The 21,231-nt window shown below is 39.6% G+C and overlaps 2 protein-coding genes and 1 pseudogene across 2 annotated transcripts; 1 reads left to right on the top strand and 2 right to left on the bottom strand.

Annotated features, from left to right (window-relative positions):
• Positions 1 to 1,097: 1,097 nt before the first annotated feature.
• On the bottom strand, positions 1,098 to 2,045 carry LOC136175213 (olfactory receptor 8H1-like). Its single transcript, XM_065945538.1, has one exon. It carries the CDS (start codon positions 2,043 to 2,045, stop codon positions 1,098 to 1,100), a length of 948 nt encoding a protein of 315 aa, XP_065801610.1.
• A 5,727-nt stretch (positions 2,046 to 7,772) lies between these two features.
• On the bottom strand, positions 7,773 to 8,701 carry LOC136176039 (olfactory receptor 8I2-like; annotated as a pseudogene).
• Positions 8,702 to 19,929: 11,228 nt separating this feature from the next.
• On the top strand, positions 19,930 to 20,859 carry LOC136173980 (olfactory receptor 4C45-like). The gene has a single exon (XM_065943741.1). It carries the CDS (start codon positions 19,930 to 19,932, stop codon positions 20,857 to 20,859), a length of 930 nt encoding a protein of 309 aa, XP_065799813.1.
• Positions 20,860 to 21,231: the final 372 nt, after the last annotated feature.

Genomic DNA, 21,231 nt, shown 5'->3' with positions numbered 1-21,231 from the left:
GGATGCCATGATCTTAGTTTCCTGAATGTTGAGTTTTAAGCCAACTTTTTCACTCTCCTCTTTCATGTTCATCAAGAGGCTCTTTAGTTCCTCTTCACTTTCTGCCATAAGGGTGGTGTCATCTGCTTATCTGAGATTATTGATATTTCTCCCAGCAATCTTAATTCCAGCTTCTTCATGCCCAGCGTTTCTCATGATGTACTCTGCATATAGGTTAAATAAGCAGGGTGACAATATACAGCCTTGAGGTACTCCTTTTCCTATTCGGAACCAGTCTGTTGTTTCATGTCCAGTTCTAACTGTTGCTTTCTGAACTGCATATAGGTTTCTCAGGAGGCAGGTCAGGTGGTCTGGTATTCCCGTATCTTTCAGAATTTTCCACAGTTTATTATGATCCACACAGTCAAATGCTTTGGCATTGCCAATAAAGCAGAAATGGATATTTTTCTGGAACTCTCTTGCTTTTTCAATGATCTAGCCTTAAAAAGTTAGCATCCATTAACTGGTTTAATCTTTATAGCAACTCTTTTGACCTGGAATTGTTGTTTATCCGTGCAGTTTAGGAACTTGAAGCTTAAAGTTTCAGTGATTTTTTTAAAGCATTCTACAGGTAATTGTGTAGAAAGTTTGGAATCTAAATCCTTGAACATTTGGTTCTCAACAAAGTACTCATATTCACTCTGCTCTCTTGCTTCTCCACCAAGTAAAGGAAATGATTTCTGAAACTGGTATCATTTTTTCCAAATGGAACTCTTTTCAATCATAAAATTCTCTAAGGTTTGATTATGCATGGGAATTTGTACAGGAACCTTCAAAAACTGACAACTATGCTTTTCATTTTGCAAATCATTTGCCCTTAAAAACATAGATATTGAGACCATGGTTTAAACATGTTTCATGGTTTCCAATTACAGGGTAGATTTCTTAAGTCATATTCTTAGAAAGGCCTGAGATTGTATTTATTCAAGCAAAGGATGGATCAATAGAATAAAGAAATAAATAGTTCAATGTGTATTTGGAAAAAGAGCAAGGAAATACACTATAGGGACAAAAAAAATCACAAACAAACAGAGGAGCTTAAAAGTTCAGGATCAATGTTACTTTAATTTTTTGGAGCTCTTTCTCTTCTGTAAGACTCTTCTGAGAGCATTTTTTACTTCTTTATTTCGAAGACTGTATATAAGTGGATTCAGCATGGGGGTGACAATACTATAATAAACAGAAACTACTTGATCCTGTCCCAAAGAGTAGGACTTACTTGGTTTTACGTAAGTAAAAATCGTAGTGCCATAAAAGATGGTGACTGATAGGAGATGGGAGGCGCAGGTAGAGAAGGCTTTTTGCTTCCCTGAAGTGGAAGTAATTTTCAGGATAGTGGACAGGATGGACACATAGGACACAGCTATTGTGATAAGAGACACCACAAGGGTGGAGTCAGCAAAAATGGATATTGTGATTTCAATATCACGTGTGTCTGTGCAGGACAGGGCTAAAACTGGGGGTGCATCACAGAAGAAGTGATAGATTACATTGGAGTCACAGAAATGCAATCTGCTCAAGCAAAGCACATTGACAAAGTTGTCCATGAAGCCAATCAAGAAGGATCCAAAGACAAGAGAGCAGCAGCGTCTGGTGGACATGACGACGGGGTAATGCAGAGGGTTGCAGATGGCTGCATAGCGATCATAGGCCATCGAGGAGAGAAGAACACATTCAGTGACACCCGCAAAGACAAAACAATTCATCTGGATGAAGCAGTTCAGGTATGAAATATGCTTGTTGGAAGTCAGTAAGATGTCTAAAGTTTTAGGGGTGACGGCAGTTGAGAAACTGAGGTCAAGAAATGACAGGTGACTGAGGAAAAAATACATGGGTGTGTGAAGCTGGAGATCCAGGCAGATTACCAACATCATTCCTGCATTGCCCAGCACAGTAAACAGGTACATCAAGAGAAATAGGGTGAAGAGAACCAGCTGGATCTCTTCAGAGTCTGTCAGTCCCATGAGGATGAAGTCAGACACGTGAGTGATATTCCTTCTGCCCATAGTGTTCAAATGCTTCAAACTGTTGAGCAATCAAAGTTGGTTCTTACCAGGAATCGCTGCAAAAAAGATTTGTGTTTCTATGAACAACAAAGCATATTTATATTAGCTTTTTCTGAAAAGGGATAATATTGAGGGGTGTCTCAAGTATGAAGAGAAAAATCTTTACTTGATTTCTAAATATAGAAATGTGTATAAGTTGACATTTAGATGTAGTATATTAAAAGCTACTGTACTGGAAAATTAGAAATAGCCTTGTAGTGTTCTAAACATTTCATTTTATTAAAGCTTTTAATCCCATTGAGAAAATTATGCCATAGATATTAATATTTGTCACATTTTTAGATGAAAAAAAGTACATAGATAATTTAGGTAATTTACCAACAGTCAGAGCTAGTACATGTTGTCTCAGTAATTCTACGAAGATAGATTGATCACATAGTGTATGCCCATAATACTAATTTCTATTCATAATTAATTTCAGCAACCGTGAAAAACAAATGCTAGATATAAAATAATGATGAAAGAATTGCTTCAATATATCATGCACAATTCTTTTTTTCCAATATTATTTAATACTAATGAAATATAAATCCGAGCTTTGGAATTCAGTAGGGTGTATTAAAGTGATAAATCATATGTTAGCACTAATTTCCAAAAAAATATGAGTTTTCATAATGATATTCAAAATCAAATTTCTACAAGAAATTATATTTCTGAAATACACACATTCCTTGCAGACCCTGATTACATCAATGTTATCCTCCACAAGTCCTGGGAGTACCTAGGGTAAGGTTAAATGATATCTGCATGCATGTTTCTCTAATGTCCTTGTTTTATTTGAACCTAACTAAAATTTTCTGATTTTCAGAATAATACTTACCAGCAGCCAGAGTTGCTAGAAAAAAACTATTCCAATATTATCTGACTAGAAGTATGACAAAGGTTCCCTCACAAATAAAATATAGAGACCATTTCAGCTGAAAGTTTCTGTAACATAATATTTTTTGATAAGTTCTTTTAAAATTTTAGTTCTTTTGTTTATTCTGTGAGAAAAGTAAATCAATGTAGAAGTTTTGTAAACTGCTGTTCAAATGTAAAATTTGTCAGGAAGTTGTGTCTACAAAGAATATCAGGGGTCTAATTGTGCATGAATACAGAGTAGAATACGCCTTGCCTTTCACTCTGGTAACTCCAAGGAACCTCATATACTGGGGACTGGTGATTATGCAATATCTGGTCATCCCTATGGACCAATTTCCATCAAAGATTGCTTTGCATGTCTCCAAGGACAAGAGTTCAAAGACTAAATGTAGCTGTGCTAAGCTTTGAAAAGGTGGTTGCATTTTCCCTTAGGAGCCACACAATGAAGAGCCCAATGCTTTAGTTTTCCTTTGTAATGTTCTAAATTTATTCCTGTGGTAGTAATTATTTCTAGAGAAATGATTAATCTATGACTGTAACCATCAGGAATGGAAAGATACATTTTCTACAATGAAATTTTAAATTTAAATATATGTGTGACACTAAGAGTAAATATGTCCGTTAGATACAAAATGAAATCCCCAAATATGAAAAGCAAAATTCTTCTAGGGGTGATCAGAACTGATTTTTTAAGCTATACTGAAGCATCATTGATACAGGAAGATTTATACACATTTACTATATACTGATTAATGAATTTGGACATCTGCACATATCCAAATGCCATCACCACATTCAAGGTTCTAAACATAGCCATCATCTCCAAAAAATTCCCTTGTGTTCTTCTATGCATGTGTGTGTTTTGTGGTAAAAAATGATTTCTAAAGATAACCATCATATACTAAAATATAGCGTGTACAAAAATAAAATGAATACATAACAAAATTCAAAAATGATGTGAAAATAATCAAACTCAAATTTTGGTGAATGTCTGAGCTATTTTTGTTCATTGAATGCTTAATTGTATTCTGCTATATTTGCATACTTATCATACTAAATATGCATTTATACTGCATACTTAGTATGCATCTGAATTTTTTAACTAAAATTTCACAATATAATGTGACCAATTTTATACTAGCCTTTCATAAATCCCATAATTAAATGCCTTATGCATTGACTGATACCCCTTGACCAACTTTCCTCCAGAGTTCAGTTCAGTCACTGAATCATATCAACTCTTTGTGACACCAAGGGCTGTAGCATGCCAGGCTTCCCTATCCTTCACCATCATCTGGAGTCTGCTCAAACTCATGTCCACTGAGTTGATGATGCCATCCAACCATCTCATCTTCTGTTGTCCCCTTCTCCTCCTGCCTTCAATGTTTCCCAGCATCAGGGTCTTTTCTAATGAGTAGGCTTTTCACATCAGACGGCCAAAATATTGGAGCTTCAGCTTCAGAATCAGTCCTTCCAATGAATATTTAGTAATTATTTCAAGATTGACAGGTTTGATCTCCTTGCAGTCCAAGGGACTCTTAAGAGTCTTCTTCAACACCAAGTTCAAAAGCACTGATTATTTGCTTTTCGGCCTTCTCTAAGGTCCAACTCTCACATTCATACTACTGGAAAAAACTACTACTACTTTTTCCATGACTACCGGAAAAAACATAATTTTGACTGTATGATCCTTTGTCAGCAAAGTAATTTCGGCCCCTCCAGAAATGTTCATCAAATATTAAATATTTCATTGAGGATTATTTGCCCAAGATGAAGAATACTCTAAAAAGGGGTAGACTAAATATCAGATTACAATATTATTATAAATTTTCTGCTGATTAATGATAATGAAATCAATGTTTATGTAGATTTAAAAGTGACTTTTCCAGGGAAGTTTGCCTATACATCCAGAATTTCAGGTAATAATTTATTGGTATTGATCAAGAAGCTACATTTTTATGTGTTTTACATTTGATGCAAGGCAACTGTATTCCTCAAAAGACAGTGCTGCTAAAACAGGAATCTCTAGAAATTAAAATGCCAGTGTAAACTTATCTGACAACAGAAACTTTGGGAGTTAAACCAACTGAGAAACTCTCAGTTATTTTCAGTGTAAAGTCACCTCAAGAACCATGGTGACTGCAAAATTACCAGAAGCAAGTTCTTGCTCAGTAATGTCCCAATGTTGAAACTCATTTTGTTAAAGTTTAGGATTATGCTTTCAGAATATTTATTTATTTGACCATGACCATTTATTTTATCATGTTGATACCAAGTCCTCATAAATCTGAGCTCTGCTGCTGAGTTTACAACTAATAGCTATCCAAAATGTTATTCCCTTCCTTGTCCAACACCTGTTCCCCACAAAGTTGAGTATTATCAAAGAAAAGAGGGATTGAGACCCAGCAGGACCTTGCGGGGCCCTCCCAGGTACAAATGCAGTTTCTAGTCCACAGTTTCCTATTTGTAGAAAGAAGGTTTTCATCGTCCTTGACCTTTCCTGAGTTCTGAAGGGCATATTCAAACAGTAACTGTTTAGGTCAGTGAACACATGGGGAAAGAAACAGTAGTGTAGTAATGGGCCAGCGTCCAGCTTCCTCCACAAGGGAGGCACATAACCGTGCATGCCACTGAGATCTCCTGTAGGAACTAAGACCCCACCCAGGTGGAGGACGGAAGCTTCAGGCTAAGCGCAAGAACCAGGACCCCAGACCGGTTGGTACCAGAAGGCAGATCCCTGGAGCACCACCCTGTGACCTCACCACCAGCCATCAGAGCAAGGCCACGTATCCTGCAGACTGCCTGCAAATTTTGCCTGTAAAACTTCTCCTTGAAAATCCTCTGGGAGCTTGGGTCTTTTGAACATGTGGGCATGTGTACTAACTCACTTCAGTTGTGTCTGACTTTGTGCGATGGAATGAAATGTATTCTGCCGGCTCCTCTGCCCATCGGATTCTCCAGACAAGGATGCTGCAGTGGGTTGCCATGCCTTCCTCTAGAGGATCTTCCCCACCTAGAGGTCGAATTCCCATCTCTTATGTTTCCTGCTTTGGCAGGCGAGTTCTTTACCACTAGCCACCTGAGAAGCCCTTTGAATATGAGCACCACATCCACCTTACTTAACCTTAGAATAAAGCTTTCTTTGCTCCAAATAGCAACATTTCTCAACAACACCTAACCAGTTGATTTCAACTACTTAAAATCACCTATACAATGTATAATTCTGTTTATTTCAATGTCCTAACCACTAAGAAACACGTGATTTGGAAAGATATTTATAAAAGATAAAAGATATTGTGGTGAGCCAAGGACGAAAGAGCAGATAAAACCAAGGAGGGTCCTGGCGTGCAGGAACAGAAACACCAGACCTTTATGGTCCTTCCCGCCCCAGGTTGTAACTATTAATGGATTTCAGGTCCTCCTGAGCAGTATAACCTGTCTCCCCTCCTACTCCATAGGGAGAAGGCATTTGCCTTACTCTGCCCCCTGCTCCATATACGTGCCTCATCCAGTCAGCAAATGACCCGCCAGACCCCTACCCCGCCCCTTGTACCCTGGGTGTAAAGGTGGACTAAGGACCCCTGTTCAAGGTCAGTTCTCCTTTGAGCTGGTCCACTGTTCTAACAGCATCTCCCACTCTAATGAACTTTATTTCCCTCTCATTCTGCCTCATGTCTAGAAATTTGTTTCCAAACCACACCCAGACCCTGACAGATGTCTTTGAAATAATTTCTTAAATAGAATTTTCAACAAAACTAATAGTTTTTGAGTGCTAATGTGCTCAGTTGCTAAGTCATGTCCAATTCTTTGGGATACCACGGACTGTAGCTGCCAGGCTCCTCTGTCCATGGAATTCTCCAGCAAGAATACTGGAGAGGGTGGCCATTCCATTTTCCAGGGGATCTTCCCAATGTAGGGATCAAACCCCGGTCTCCTGCACTGCAGGCAGACTCTTTAGAATCTGAGCCACTATCTCTATAGATACCTCCAAAATGCCTCAGGAATTGTGCTATAGCCAGTGCTTTATTAATCCACACACACACACACACAGACACACACGCACATGCACACAGTTTATTCAGTCTTTGAACTTAAGGAAGCACATTGTATTTGTTAAGAAATGGAACTCTGTGGCTTTTGAAATATTCTCTGCTTCACAAGATGAGGTTTCACAGATAAATGGTAAGAATTTTAACTCTCACAGCAAAATGAATGAACATTACCGAGAGATTTCTCTGTATCACCCAATGTCCTCTTATTACTTGTGTTTACACCTCATGAAAATTAATAACTTTAACCCTAACCATTCCCTTCCAACCACAGATTTATAATTGCTTTTATTATTTTTCTATGCTTTCACTTCTTCTCAGTTAATCAGCAATCATTTCTTGTTAATAATATTTGAGTCATCATTTCTTAATCTACCAATTTTCTACTCTCAACTTGTTGATAGTGGAGAAAACAGCATGTCAAAACTTATGAAAAATCAATTTAATAGTATTTCAACATTTTGCAGTGTGATGGCATAATCACATCAGGGTGGGATTTAGTCACCATTTAGATGTTTTACAAATCTGGGCATGTCTAAGTCTGAATAATTTATGTACTGAAATGAACTCCTTACCTGATGATCCAGCATTCCATATCAACAAATAAAATGGTAATTCACCTCCTGCATTTCATGACTCTGTTACCATTTATTTCGTCTTATTCTTTTGGGTGTTACTCCACTAGTTTCCAAATTTTTGAGCCATTGAATGCCTGAAACACTCCAGGTTTGCTTTAATTGCAACATGCACAGATTTGTCATGGAAACAGTTTTATAAAAGCTTTCAGAAAAGCATTTTTTACATCTTTGTTCCTCAAACTATAGATAAGCAGATTCAGCATGGGAACAACAATGGTATAGAATACAGATGCCACCTGTGCCTGGGTCAAGGAGGATGTGTTCTCAGGCTGCAAATACGTGAAAATCAGGGACCCATAGAAGATGGTCACCCCCATGATGTGGGACACACAGGGGGAAAGGCTTTCTGTCTGCCTGCTGCAGACCGGATCTGCACGATGGCTGAGATGATGGCCATGTAGGTGACTGTGATAATGAAGAGAGAACTAAGAAGGGTGAAGCCAGCTAAAACAAAGATCACCATTTCTGTGCTGAATGCATCCACGCAGGACAGGGCCAGAAGAGCTGCTGTGTCACAGAAAAAATGATTGATGCTGACATCACAGAATGCCAACCTGCTGACCACACAGATGGAGACCAGAGAATTGGTGAAGCCGATCATATAAGGCATGACTCCCAACCCCCTGCCCACCTTCTGGGACATGACCACAGAATACAGTAAGGGATTGCAGATAGCTACATAGCGGTCATAGGCCATGGACCCCAGAAGAAAGCACTCACTACACACCAAACCCACAAAAAAGTACATCTGAAGAAAGCAGCCAACGAAGGAGATGGTTTTCCGGATTGACTGGAGATTTATCAGTGCCTTGGGTGTTACGGTAGAGGAATAAAACACATCAATGAATGCTAAATTGCTAAGGAAAAAGTGCATAGGTGTGTGGAGCTGAGAGTCGATTCTGATTAACAGAATTAGTCCAAGGTTCCCCAAAACAGTGAAGAGATAAATAAAGAGAAACATCATGAAGAGGCTGATTTGTAGTTCAGGGTGATTTGCAAATCCAGAGAGGATGAAGAATGTCACCTCCGTGAAGTTGTTCCCAGCCATTTCTGTCCACTCAGACCCTTGACTTCTCTGCTGAAAAATGATAGGAAAAGTTAGAGGAAATTCAAGTCCAAAGGAATGATAACCAGCACTAACCTAGACTCCCATAATGAGAGAGTAACAGATGGGAAGCAAATATTAAATGACTTCAAGTTAATTGAGAATTTGGGCATGATTTTAATTTTTAAAAAATAGAACTAACAAACAATAATCAAAATTCTAAGTTCACATTCATTGGAATTGATTGCACTCTAAAAAAAACCCAAATCTATCTGGAGTGCTTTATAGAGAAATTTCTCTAGGGATAAACCATCCTCTTCCCTTATCTATTACTGGGGCCCAGTTCATATGCTTAGAAACTTACATACTATAATTAATTATATATTATTCTTAGAAAATATGAAACTCAGCTGGAAATTTAAATTTTGATATGTAATGCTACCTTATGTGGCAGTCACAAGATTTCAACAGCCAATAACTACTTTACAGGGTTGTTTTAGGTGCTTCATGAGATCTTCTATGGGCATATCTAATAGTTCCTTGGACTCAATAAAACTTGCTAAATTTTGCAAATATATATGTATATAATTTATAAAATATATATTTTACAAAATGTTACATATAAACATATGCATATATTTACATATAGTAAGTGAGATATTATATGTGTATATATATTATATATATATATATAATGGAGACGGGCATGGCAACTCACTCCAGCACTCTTGCCTGGAGAACCCCATGGACAGAGGACCCTGGTGAGCTAGAGTCCATGGGTCACAAAGATTCGGACACGACTGAGTGTCTAACTCACACACACACACACACTCTCTCTCTCTCTCTATATATATGTGTGTGTGTGTGTGTGTGTGTGTGTGCATGTATGCACGTATGTATGTAAGTCCCCTCACACAAACCCCCAAGCTGTGGACTTTCGAAGGCGTAAACGTGCGTTCACGTGTTCAATCACAGGTCCGTTTGCACGCCTGGCGAGCCTTGTCCGTCCTCTACAATCGCTGCGCTTTTGTGCATTTTGCTGCACTGACTGCTATGTGGAGCACAGTAGCGCAGAATCTTTATTCCAAGCGCAGGTTGGGCGGAAGCAAGCGTGAAAGCAGCAGGGATGGAGCTGGTACCGCTCGGAAGGGAATCAGGAGACGGCAAGCGGATCTGATTTATTTGCTAGTTTCTGGAGGCACAGGACCGGGTGTAGATGGCGCATGAAAGCTGCAGCCGCCGTTCAGAGCGCAGTCCGTTGCTAGCCGGGCTCTGCGAGAAGAATAAAAGAGCTACTGCTCAGACATCTCTGCACAGATTTTTCAGGAGGGCATTCATCGCTGGAACTGAACCCGCAAGGCACAAACGCCTGTGGTCGGCGTCAGGCCTGAGCGACCCGCCGCTTGCCCTGTCACTGTCGCCGCCGACCGCCAGCGCTGCCGCCTCCCGGCAGCTCGCTGCTCTGCGGCGGTGGCTTCTCTTCCTGCTCACGCGGCGCCGGCCCCTGTATGCCGGCTCTTGCTCTGCAGCACTGCACTTTCAAGGCACTGCACCGTAAGATTAAAAATGCCCTTCCTCTTTTGTGTTTGTTTTTATGCACTAACTGTGCAAAAATTATTGTAAACCGACTGCTGGACAAAATTATATAGCTGACTGTGTTAGCTGCATACCTAGGCTAACTTTGCTGGACTTAATGAACAAATTGGACTTACCAATGTGCTCTAGGAACGGAACTCATTCATATGTAGGGGGCTTATGTGTTAATATAAAATGAAAGAAACATCTTGTTTATTTTATGCCGCTGCTAAGTCGCTTCAGTCGTGTCCGACTCCGTGTGACCCCCTAGATGGCAGCCTACAGGCTCCCCCATCCCTGGGATTCTCCAGGAAAGAATACTGGGGTGGGTTGCCATTTCCCTCTCCATTGCCTTCTCCGTGTTTATTTTATATGTTAATGCTAAAATCCTCTCTACTTTTTTTTTTTTCTAACACATGCCCATTCTTTCTATTAGTGAACATTTCTAAATGGGGAACATAGTCTACGATGCAGCCAAATTGTTTTGTCTCTGTGGTTAGAACCAGGTTTATTGCCAGCATGAAGAACTTGGTTATCTACAACATAAGGCAATAACTAATTCATTGCCAATAGCAGGATTCAGCTCAATAATATGATGCGAAGAAGCCTACAAATGGTAAAATGAATATGATTTGTTATATTTAAAACAGAAAATTAAAATACAAAGTGATTTCACTAAAAATTAAAGAACTTATTTTCCTAGTTATATTGACATAAGCATGTGATAATAAGTAAAACTGAAACTGGTATGATTTTTTTTTTTTTTAATTTTGTTTTGTTAGTTGGAGGCTAATTACTTCACAACATTTCAGTGGGTTTTGTCATACATTGACACGAATCAGCCATAGAGTTACACGTATTCCCCATCCCGATCCCCCCTCCCACCTCCCTCTCCACCCGATTCCTCTGGGTCTTCCCAGTGCACCAGGTCCGAGCACTTGTCTCATGCATCCCACCTGGGCTGGTGATCTGTTTCACCATAGATAATATACATGCTGTTCTTTCGAAACATCCCACCCTCACCTTCTCCCACAGAGTTCAAAAGTCTGTTCTGTACTTCTGTGTCTCTTTTTCTGTTTTGCATATAGGGTTATCATTACCCTAAATTTCTAAATTCCATATATATGTGTTAGTATGCAGTAATGTTCTTTATCTTTCTGGCTTACTTCACTCTGTATAATGGGCTCCAGTTTCATCCATCTTATTAGAACTGATTCAAATGAATTCTTTTTAAAGGTTGAGTAATATTCCATTGTGTATATGTACCACAGCTTCCTTATCCATTCGTCTGCTGATGGGCATCTAGGTTGCTTCCATGTCCTGGCTATTATAAACAGTGCTGCAATGAACATTGGGGTGCACGTGTCTCTTTCAGATCTGGTTTCCTTGGTGTGTATGCGCAGGAGTGGGATCGCTGGGTCATATGGCAGTTCTATTTCCAGTTTTTTAAGAAATCTCCACACTGTTCTCCATAGTGGCTGTACTAGTTTGCATTCCCACCAACAGTGTAAGAGGTTCCCTTTTCTCCACACCCTCTCCAGCATTTATTGCTTGTAGACTTTTGGATAGCAGCCATCCTGACTGGCATGTAATGATACCTCATTGTGGTTTTGATTTGCATTTCTCTAATAATGAGTGATGCTGATCATCTTTTCATGTCTGTTAGCCATCTGTATGTCTTCTTTGAAGAAATGTCTGTTTAGTTCTTTGGCCCATTTTTTGATTGGGTCATTTATTGTTCTGGAATTGAGCTTCAGGAGTTGCTTGTATATTTTTGAGATTAGTCCTTTGTCTGTTTCTTCATTTGCTATTATTTTCTCCCATTCTGAGGGCTGTCTTTTCACGTTACTTATAGTTTCCTTTGTAGTGCAGAAGCTTTTAAGTTTCATTAGGTCCCATTTGTTTATTTTTGCTTTTACTTCCAATATTCTGGGAGGTGGGTCATAGAGGATCTTGCTGAGATTTATGTCGGAGAGTGTTTTGCCTATGTTTTCCGCTAGGAATTTTATAGTTTCTGGTCTTATATTTAGATCTTTAATCCATTTTGAGTTGATTTTTGTGTATGGTGTTAGAAAGTGTTCTAGTTTCATTCTTTTACAAGTTGTTGACCAGTTTTCCCAGCACCATTTGTTAAAGAGATTGTCTTTTTTCCATTGTATATCCTTGCCTCCTTTGTCAAAGATAAGGTGTCCATAGGTTTGTGTATTTATCTCTGGGCTTTCTATTCTGTTCCATTGATCTATATTTCTGTCTTTGTGCCAGTACCATACTGTCTTGATGACTGTGGCTTTGTAGTAGAGTCTGAAGTCAGGCAGGTTGATTCCTCCAGTTCCATTCTTCTTTCTCAAGATTACTTTGGCTATTCGAGGTTTTTTCTATTTCCATACAAATTGTGAGATTATCTGTTCTAGTTCTGTGAAAAATACCATTGGTAGCTTGATAGGCATTGCATTGAATCTATAGATTGCTTTGGGTAGAATAGCCATTTTGACAATATTGATTCTTCCAATCCATGAACACAGTATGTTTCTCCATCTGTTTGTGTCCTCTTTGATTTCTTTCATCAGTGTTTTATAGTTTTCTATGTATAGATCTTTTGTTTCTTTAGGTAGATATACTCCTAAGTATTTTATTCTTTTTGTTGCAATGGTGAATGTTATTTTTTCCTTAATTTCTCTTTCTGTTTTTTCATTGTTAGTATATAGGAATGCAAGAGATTTCTGTGTGTTAATTTTATGTCCTGCAACTTTACTATATTCATTGATTAGCTCTAGTAATTTTCTGGAAGAATCTTTAGCATTTTCTATGTAGAGGATCATGTCATCTGCAAACAGCGAGAGTTTCACTTCTTCTTTTCCTATCTGGATTCCTTTTACTTCTTTTTCTGCTCTGATTGCTGTGGCCAAAACTTCCAACACTATGTTGAATAGTAGTGGTGAGAATGGGCACCCTTGTCTTGTTCCTGATTTCAGGGGAAATGCTTTCAATTTTTCACCATTGATGGTGATGCTTGCTGTGGGTTTGTCATATATAACTTTTATTATGTTGAGGTATGTTCCTTCTCCTCCTGCTTTCTGGAGAGTTTTAATCATAAATGAGTGTTGAATTTTGTCAAAGGTTTTCTCTGCATCTATTGAGATAATCATATGGTTTTTATCTTTCAATTTGTTAATGTGGTGTATTACGTTGATTGATTTGCAGATATTAAAGAATCCTTGCATTCCTGAGATAAAGCCCACTTGGTCATGGTGTATGATTTTTTTAATATGTTGTTGGATTCTGTTTGCTAGAATTTTGTTAAGGATTTTTGCATCTATGTTCATCAGTGATATTGCCCTGTAGTTTTCTTTTTTGTGGCATCTTTGTCTGGTTTTGGAATTAGGGTGGTGGTGGCCTCATAGAATGAGTTTGGAAGTTTACCTTCATCTGCAATTTTCTGGAAGAGTTTGAGTAAGATAGGTGTTAGCTCTTCTCTAAATTTTTGGTAGAATTCAGTTGTGAAGCCATCTGGTCCTGGGCTTTTGTTTGCTGGAAGATTTTTGATTACAGTTTCGATTTCTTTGCTTGTGATGGGTCTGATAAGATCTTCTATTTCTTCCTGGTTCAGTTTTGGAAAGTTATACTCTTCTAAGAATTTTTCCATTTCATCCAAGTTGTCCATTTTATTGGCATAGAGCTGCTGGTAGTAGTCTCTTATGATCCTTTGGATTTCAGTGTTTTCTGTTGTGATCTCACCCTTTTCATTTCTTATTTTGTTAATTTGGTTCTTCTCTCTTTGTTTCTTAATGAGTCTTGTTAATGGTTTATCAATTTTGTTTATTTTTTCAAAAAACCAGCTTTTAGCTTTGTTGATTTTTGGTATGGTCTCTTTAGTTTCTTTTGCATTTATTTCTGCCCTAATTTTTCAGATTTCTTTCCTTCTGCTAACCCTGGGGTTCTTCATTTCTTCCTTCTCTATTTGTTTTAGGTGTAGAGTTAGGTTGTTTATTTGACTTTTTTCGTGTTTCTTGATGTAAGCCTGTAATGCTATGAACCTTCCCCTTAGCACTGCTTTTACAGTGTCCCATAGGTTTTGGGTTGTTGTGTTTTCATTTTCATTCATTTCTATACATATTTTGATTTCTTTTTTGATTTCTTCTATGATTTGTTGGTTATTCAGAAGCGTGTTATTTAGCCTCCATATATTTGAATTTTTAACAATTTTTTCCCTATAATTGAGATCTAATCTTACTGCACTGTGGTCAGAAAACATGACTGGAATGATTTCAATTTTTTTGAATTTTCCAAGACCAGATTTATGGCCCAGGATGTGATCTATTCTGGAGAAGGTTCCGTGTGCACTTGAGAAAAAGCTGAAGTTGATTGTTTTGGGGTGAAATGTCCTATAGATATCACTTAGGTCTAGCTGGTCCATTGTGTCATTTAAGGTTTGCGTTTCCTTGTTGATTTTCTGTTTAGTTGATCTATCCATAGTTGTGAGTGGGGTATTAAAGTCTCCCACGATTATTGTGTTACTATTAATTTCCTCTTTCATACTTGTTAGCGTTTGCCATACATATTGCGGTTCTCCTATGTTGGGTGCATATATATTTATAATTGTTATATCTTCATCTTGGATTGATCCTTTGATCATTATGTAGTGTCCTTCTTTGTCTCTTTTCACATCCTTTATTTTAAAGTCTATTTTATCTGATATGAGTGTTGCGACTCCTGCTTTCTTTTGGTCTCCATTTGAGTGAAATATTTCTTTCCAGCCCTTCACTTTTAGTCTGTATGTGTCTCTGGTTTTGAGGTGGGTCTCTTGTAGACAGCATATATAGGGGTCTTGTTTTTGTATCCATTCAGCCAATCTTTGTCTTTTGGTTGGGGCATTCAACCCATTTACATTTAAGGTAATTATTGATAGGTGTGGTCCCGTTGCCATTTACTTTGTTGTTTTGGGTTCACATTCATACAACCTTTCTGCATTTCGTGTCTAGAGAAGATCCTTTAGCATTTGTTGAAGAGCTGGTTTGGTGGTGCTGAATTCTCTCAGCTTTTGCTTGTCTGTAAAGCTTTTGATTTCTCCTTCATATCTGAATGAGATCCTTGCTGGGTGCAGTAATCTAGGTTGTAGGTTATTCTCTTTCATTACTTTCAGTATGTCCTGCCATTCCCTTCTGGCCTGGAGGGTTTCTATTGATAGATCAGCTGTTATCCTTATGGGAATCCCTTTATGTGTTATTTGTTGTTTCTCCCTTGCTGCTTTTAGTATTTGTTCTTTGTGTTTGATCTTTGTTAATTTGATTAATATGTGTCTTGGGGTGTTTCGCCTTGGGTTTATCCTGTTTGGGATTCTCTGGGTTTCTTGGACTTGGGTGGCTATTTCCTTCCCCATTTTAGGGAAGTTTTCAGCTATTATCTCCTTGAGTATTTTCTCATGGCCTTTCTTTTTGTCTTCTTCTTCTAGGACTCCGATGATTCGAATGTTGGGGCGTTTCCCATTGTCCCAGACGTCCCTGAGGCTGTTCTCATTTCTTTTGATCCTTTTTTCTTTTTTCCTCTCTGCTTCATTTATTTCCACTATTCTATCTTCTACCTCACTTATCCTATCTTCTATCTCCGTTATTCTACTCTTGGTTCCCTCCAGAGTGTTTTTTATCTCATTCATTGCATTATTCATTTTTAATTGACTCTTTTTTATTTCTTCTAGGTCTTTATTAAACATTTCTTGCATCTTTTCAATCTTTGTCTCCAGGTTATTTATCTGTAACTCCATTTTGTTTTCAAGATTTTGGATCATTTTTATTATCATTATTCTAAATTCTTTTTCAGGTAGATTCCCTATCTCCTCCTCTTTTGTTTGCCTTGGTGGGCACTTGTCATGTTCCTTTACCTGTTGGGTATTTCTCTGCCTTTTCATCCTGTTTAGATTGCTGTGTCTGGAATGGGCTTTATGTATTCTGGAGGTCTGTGGTTCCTTTTTATTGTGGAGTTTTTACCCAGTGGGTGGGGTTAGACGATTGGCTTGTCAAGGTTTCCTGGTTAGGGAAGCTTGTGTCAGTGTTCTTGAGTGTGGAACTTGATTTCTTCTCTTTGGAGAGCAATGGAGTGCCCAGTAATGAGTTTTGAGATGGGTCTATGTGTTAGGTGTGACCTTGGGCAGCCTGTATGTTGACATTCAGGGCTATGTTCCTGCATTGCTGGGGAATTTGCGTGGTATGTCTTGCTCTAAAACTTGTTGACTCTTGGGTGGTGGTTGGTTTCAGTGTAGGTATGGAGGCTTTTGGACGGTCTCTTATTACTTAAAGTTCCATGTAGTCAGGAGTTTTCTGGTGTTCTCAGGTTTTGGGCTTAAGTCTCCTGCCTCTGGATTTCAGTTTTATTCTTCCTGTAGTCTCAGGACTTCTCCAACTATACAGCACTGATAATAAAACTTCTAGGTTAATGGCGAAAAGATTCTCCCTCATTAGGGACTCCCAGAGAGGTTCACAGAGTTACATGAAGAAGAGGAGAGGGAGAAGGGAGATAGAGATGAGCAGGAGGAGAAAAAGGGGGACTCAAGAGGAGAGAGACAGATCTATGTAGTTGTCTGTTCCTAGATTGTTCTCCGTAGCCCAGACACCCACAAAGATTCACAGAATTGGATTGGGAAGAGAAGGGGAAAGGAGGAAATAGAGGTGTTCTGTGGTAGAAAACAGAGCGTCAAGATTGGGAGAGAATAATCAACATGCTCCTGAATAAAAATGGGAACTGAATATTGGATTCTTAAATGTTCACAGTTTATATCATATACAGAAAAACAAAAATTAAAAATCTAGAGTAGAGATTAGACTCTTAAAAATATTATATTATAAACAAAAACCAAAACACCCCCCAAAAAATTTTAGAAATATATATAAGGTTCAGTTTAAAAATAGGGCTTCTCTTCTTTTTTTTACTTTTTTTTTTGGTAAGGTTATAGTGTATTGCCAATGAAAATTAAGGAGTAGTAGAGGAGTACTAGAGGACTTTAAAAGAAATAAGAGAAAAAGAAAAATAGAAAATAGAAGAGAAGAAGAAAAAAAAAGAGAAAAAAAAGGAGAAAAAAAAATTTCCCTAATTAAAAAAATCATAGAAATTTATGAAAATGAAGTTAAGGAGTAATGGGGGAGTAATAGGGAATTTTAAAGGAAAATAAAAGAGAAAAAATTAAAAATAAAATAAAATAAATTTTTTTTTTTTCTTAATTAAAAAAAAAAATAAAAAGTAAAAATATATCTAGGAATTTCTCTGGAGCTGTTGCGGTCAATGTGGGTTCGGCTCAGTTTCAGATAGTTCCTCGTTCCAGCTTACACTTCTCGATATCTACAGGCCCTTCCGGTGTAGTCAGTGTTTTCTACAGGGATTTTAATCTGTTGCACAGGTCCCTTCTGGAGCAGTTCTCTTTGTTTATTTGGCTTGTTTGCCGGTCTCTTCAGGACCTCATTTCCGCCCTGACATAGGCGGGTGGAGGTGGACTCTTATTCAGGTTGCTAGTTCCGTCGCGCTGCGGGGAGGGGCTGGTGCTGTTTTCTCCGTCCGCGCTGCTCAGGGTTCCGGCTGCTCTGTATGGAGCGGCCCCGCGCTGCGCGGTTCCAGTCCTCGGGTGATCCACAAAAGCGCGAAACAGAAAGCTGCGCCTGCTCCCTGTGCCCTCCCCGTCAGAGCGGTCCAGGCAGCCAGGGGCTTGACGCTTGATGGGTGCTCTCTCCCCGGGTGCACGCGCCCGCTCCCTTCCGCGGTCCCAGCCTCAGTTTCCGCCCGCTCCAGTCCGGTGCGTGCGCCCTCTGCCCTGCGCGATCCCAGCCCCAGTCCCGCCCGCGCCGGCCGGGTGCCTGCGCCCTGTCTCGCCGCGACCCTCCCGGCGGATGTCGACCATGCAGAATCTCGGTCCCTTTGTTCTGCGAACGGCCTGCAGTGTGTTCGGCCGGTTAATTTTCTCTCTCTTTGCTTTCCCACAGTTCAAGCTGGGAACTCACAAAAGCTCCCTCCGATTGCCCTCAGGGCACTCAGGCCCGGACCCTGCCCCAAGCAATGCCGCCCGCTCCTCTCGGTTCCGCCCCCACTTGCTGGTGGCGGATGCAGGCGTCTGGGGTACTTTTCTGCTGGGAGTTGCTTGTAGGCTCGTAATCTGCAGGTTTTATTTATTGTTTCTCTCCCAGTCAGGTTGCCCTCTGAGATTCAAACACTTCCCCCAGGCCCGCCAGTGCGAGGGTTTCCCGGTGTCTGGAAACGTCCTCTATTAAGACCCTTCCTGGGACGGGTCTCCGTCCTTAGCTCTTTTGACTCACTTTTTATCTTTTATATTTTGTCCTACCTCCTTTCGAAGACAATGGGCTGCTTTTCTGGGCGCCTGATGACCTCAGCTAGCGATCAGAAGTTGTTTTGTGAAGTTCGCTCTGCGTTCAGTTATTCTTTCGATGAATTTGTAGGAGAGAAAGTGGTCTCCCCATCCTATTCCTCCGCTGTCTTGGCTCCCCCCCCTGAAACTGATATGATATTAATGTGGTTTATTTCAGACATACAGCACTCTGACTGAGTAGCCCAAAGGAATCTTATGTTATATAAAGTACACCTAATCCCTTAGTATCTCTCATGTTCACAGTGCTCCTATTTATTTATCCATTCATTCCTTTATTCAGCATTTAGTCAATGAAGACATTTTGTCTTGACTGTCATTAATGGCGCTTTTCTTAAAGCATACTGGAAGGTGCAGGTGTATAAAAATAAAAACTGTGTCAATGTGAGAATCACACATAACTACACAATAACTAAAAGAAGAGGGTGTTAAATTAGACTTACCTGGGATTTAGTCATCAAAAGGAAACTCTCTTTTCATTCAGGACACTTCCACCTTTTTTCAGGTTTATGATCAGACAATAGGAAGACAAAACATTATTTAATACTTGCAAAATTCATCATAATTTTTGGCACATAACTATATTTGTCTCACTATAATTCTGAAATCTATGAATTTCAAGTAAGATAACTTGGATCTGTTGCTGTTTTTTGCTGCTACTGTGTTTGTTATCACAGAGCTCTATTTCTAACATAATGGACCCTTTATCATATTAGGAAGTTGGTGGGGAAAATGGTGGTGGTTTTGATGACAATTATGGAAAATACATATATCACCTTCCAATGACAGGATGAAATAAGAGCCAAGCTAGCAGAGTGATTGTTTATTTGCATGTACCTTCTCAAGAATTCAAATCTATTTTTTAGTTCAAATTTAGATTTTATTCAGAATTATTTTTCTCAGTGTTTTTATAAAGCGTGCCCTGGTGCTCAGTGGTAGATGAATCTGCGTGCCAGTGCAGGAGACATGGGTTCAATCCCAGGGTTGGAAAGATCCCTTGTAGAAGGAAGTGACAACACACTCCAGTATTCTGGCCTGGGAAATCCCATGGACAAAGGAGCCTGGAGGGCTACAGTTAATGGGGTCACAAAACAGACGGACATGACTTAGTGACCAAACAACAGCAATGTTCCCAAAAAGATGCTGCTGAAAACTACAAAAGTCACTTTACAAAACTGTGGTTAGTATTTATGTATCAGCAAATAGATTGATTCTGTACATGTGAATTATTTTATATTGAATTTGAGACCATCATTGAGGACAATTGCGATCTTTCCAGATGGACCAAGAAGAACTGATGGAGAGGATGAGCAATGTAACAGAATTCATTCTCCTGGGCCTGACCCGGAACCCAGGGCTGCAGACACTCTTATCTGCTGTGTTTTTTATCCTCTACTTGATCACACTGGCAGGGAACCTGCTCATCTCAGTCACCATCTTCACCAGCCCACCCCTCGGTTCTCTCATGTACTATTTTCTGTCCTATTTGTCCATGATAGACAGCTTCTACTCTTCCTCCATAGCACCCAAGTTGGTCTTTGACTTGGTCTCTGGAAAGAACACCATATCCTTCAGTGGCTGCATGACTCAGGTCTTTGCTGAGCACTTCTTTGCTGGAGCCGTGATTGTCTTGTTGATTGTCATGGCCTACAACCGCTATGTAGCCATCTGTAAGCCCCTGCGCTACATGACCGCCATGAGTCGACCTGTGTGTGCTTCCCTGGTTGGAATGGCTGGGGCTTTAGGCTTTCTCCATGGAGGGGTCCAGATTTGGTTCCTGGCTCAGTTGCCGTTCTGTGGCCCCAATGTCATTGACCATTTCATGTATGATTTAATACCTGTCCTGGAGCTAGCCTGCACGGACACGCACACTCCGGGGCCCCTGATTTCTGCCAACAGTGGGTCACTGTGTTTGCTGACTTTCTCAATGCTGGTGGCTTCCTACGCTGCCATCCTGCGCTCCCTGAGGACCCACAGCTCTGAAAGGCGCCGCAAGGCCCTGTCCACCTGTGCCTCTCATGTCACAGTTGTCATCTTATTCTTTGTACCCTGTTCATTCCTCTACCTCAGACCCACGACCTCCTTCCCCACTGACAAAGCTGTGACTGTGTTTTGCACCATAGTGACTCCTATGCTGAACCCTTTAATCTACACCCTGAGAAATGCAGAAGTGAAAAATGTCATGAAGAAGCTCTGGGGACAAATAATGAAAACTGGTGATGAATAAACCTTGTGCAGGTTAAAAAAAAAATCACGAGTGATATTTTATAGAAACTGATCTCCTGTTTTAGTCTGGATCAGTTTTTTTTTCAGGGGCTCATATTTTGTAAGCCAGGGCTGATATCCATTAAGGCATAGTTGACACAGTGCCTACAGCCCACAATAGTTTAAAAAGCCCCTGAAATGGTTTAATTTTAAAGCAACAAGAAAAAATTAATATAATTTAAATTCAACTCAGATTATAGTCCTCTATACAACAATGCAGTCAGAAAATATGATTTTTAATATTTTATGGAGGAAATAGTCCATGAGGATGAAAGTGCCAAGGGCTCACAAAGGTCATAACGTTGCCCTGACTGTGGGTATGAAAGAGACCAAC

The sequence above is a fragment of the Muntiacus reevesi genome, chromosome 9 (genome assembly GCF_963930625.1).
Source record: "Muntiacus reevesi chromosome 9, mMunRee1.1, whole genome shotgun sequence".
Lineage (NCBI taxonomy): Eukaryota > Metazoa > Chordata > Mammalia > Artiodactyla > Cervidae > Muntiacus > Muntiacus reevesi.
This window is presented reverse-complemented; position numbering and strand designations above follow the sequence as displayed.

What these genes read in the sequence shown, in the direction of transcription:
- LOC136175213 (XM_065945538.1), bottom strand. Translation starts at nt 2,045, where the DNA reads ATGGGCAGAAGGAATATCACTCACGTGTCTGACTTCATCCTCATGGGA.
- LOC136173980 (XM_065943741.1), top strand. Translation starts at nt 19,930, where the DNA reads ATGGAGAGGATGAGCAATGTAACAGAATTCATTCTCCTGGGCCTGACC.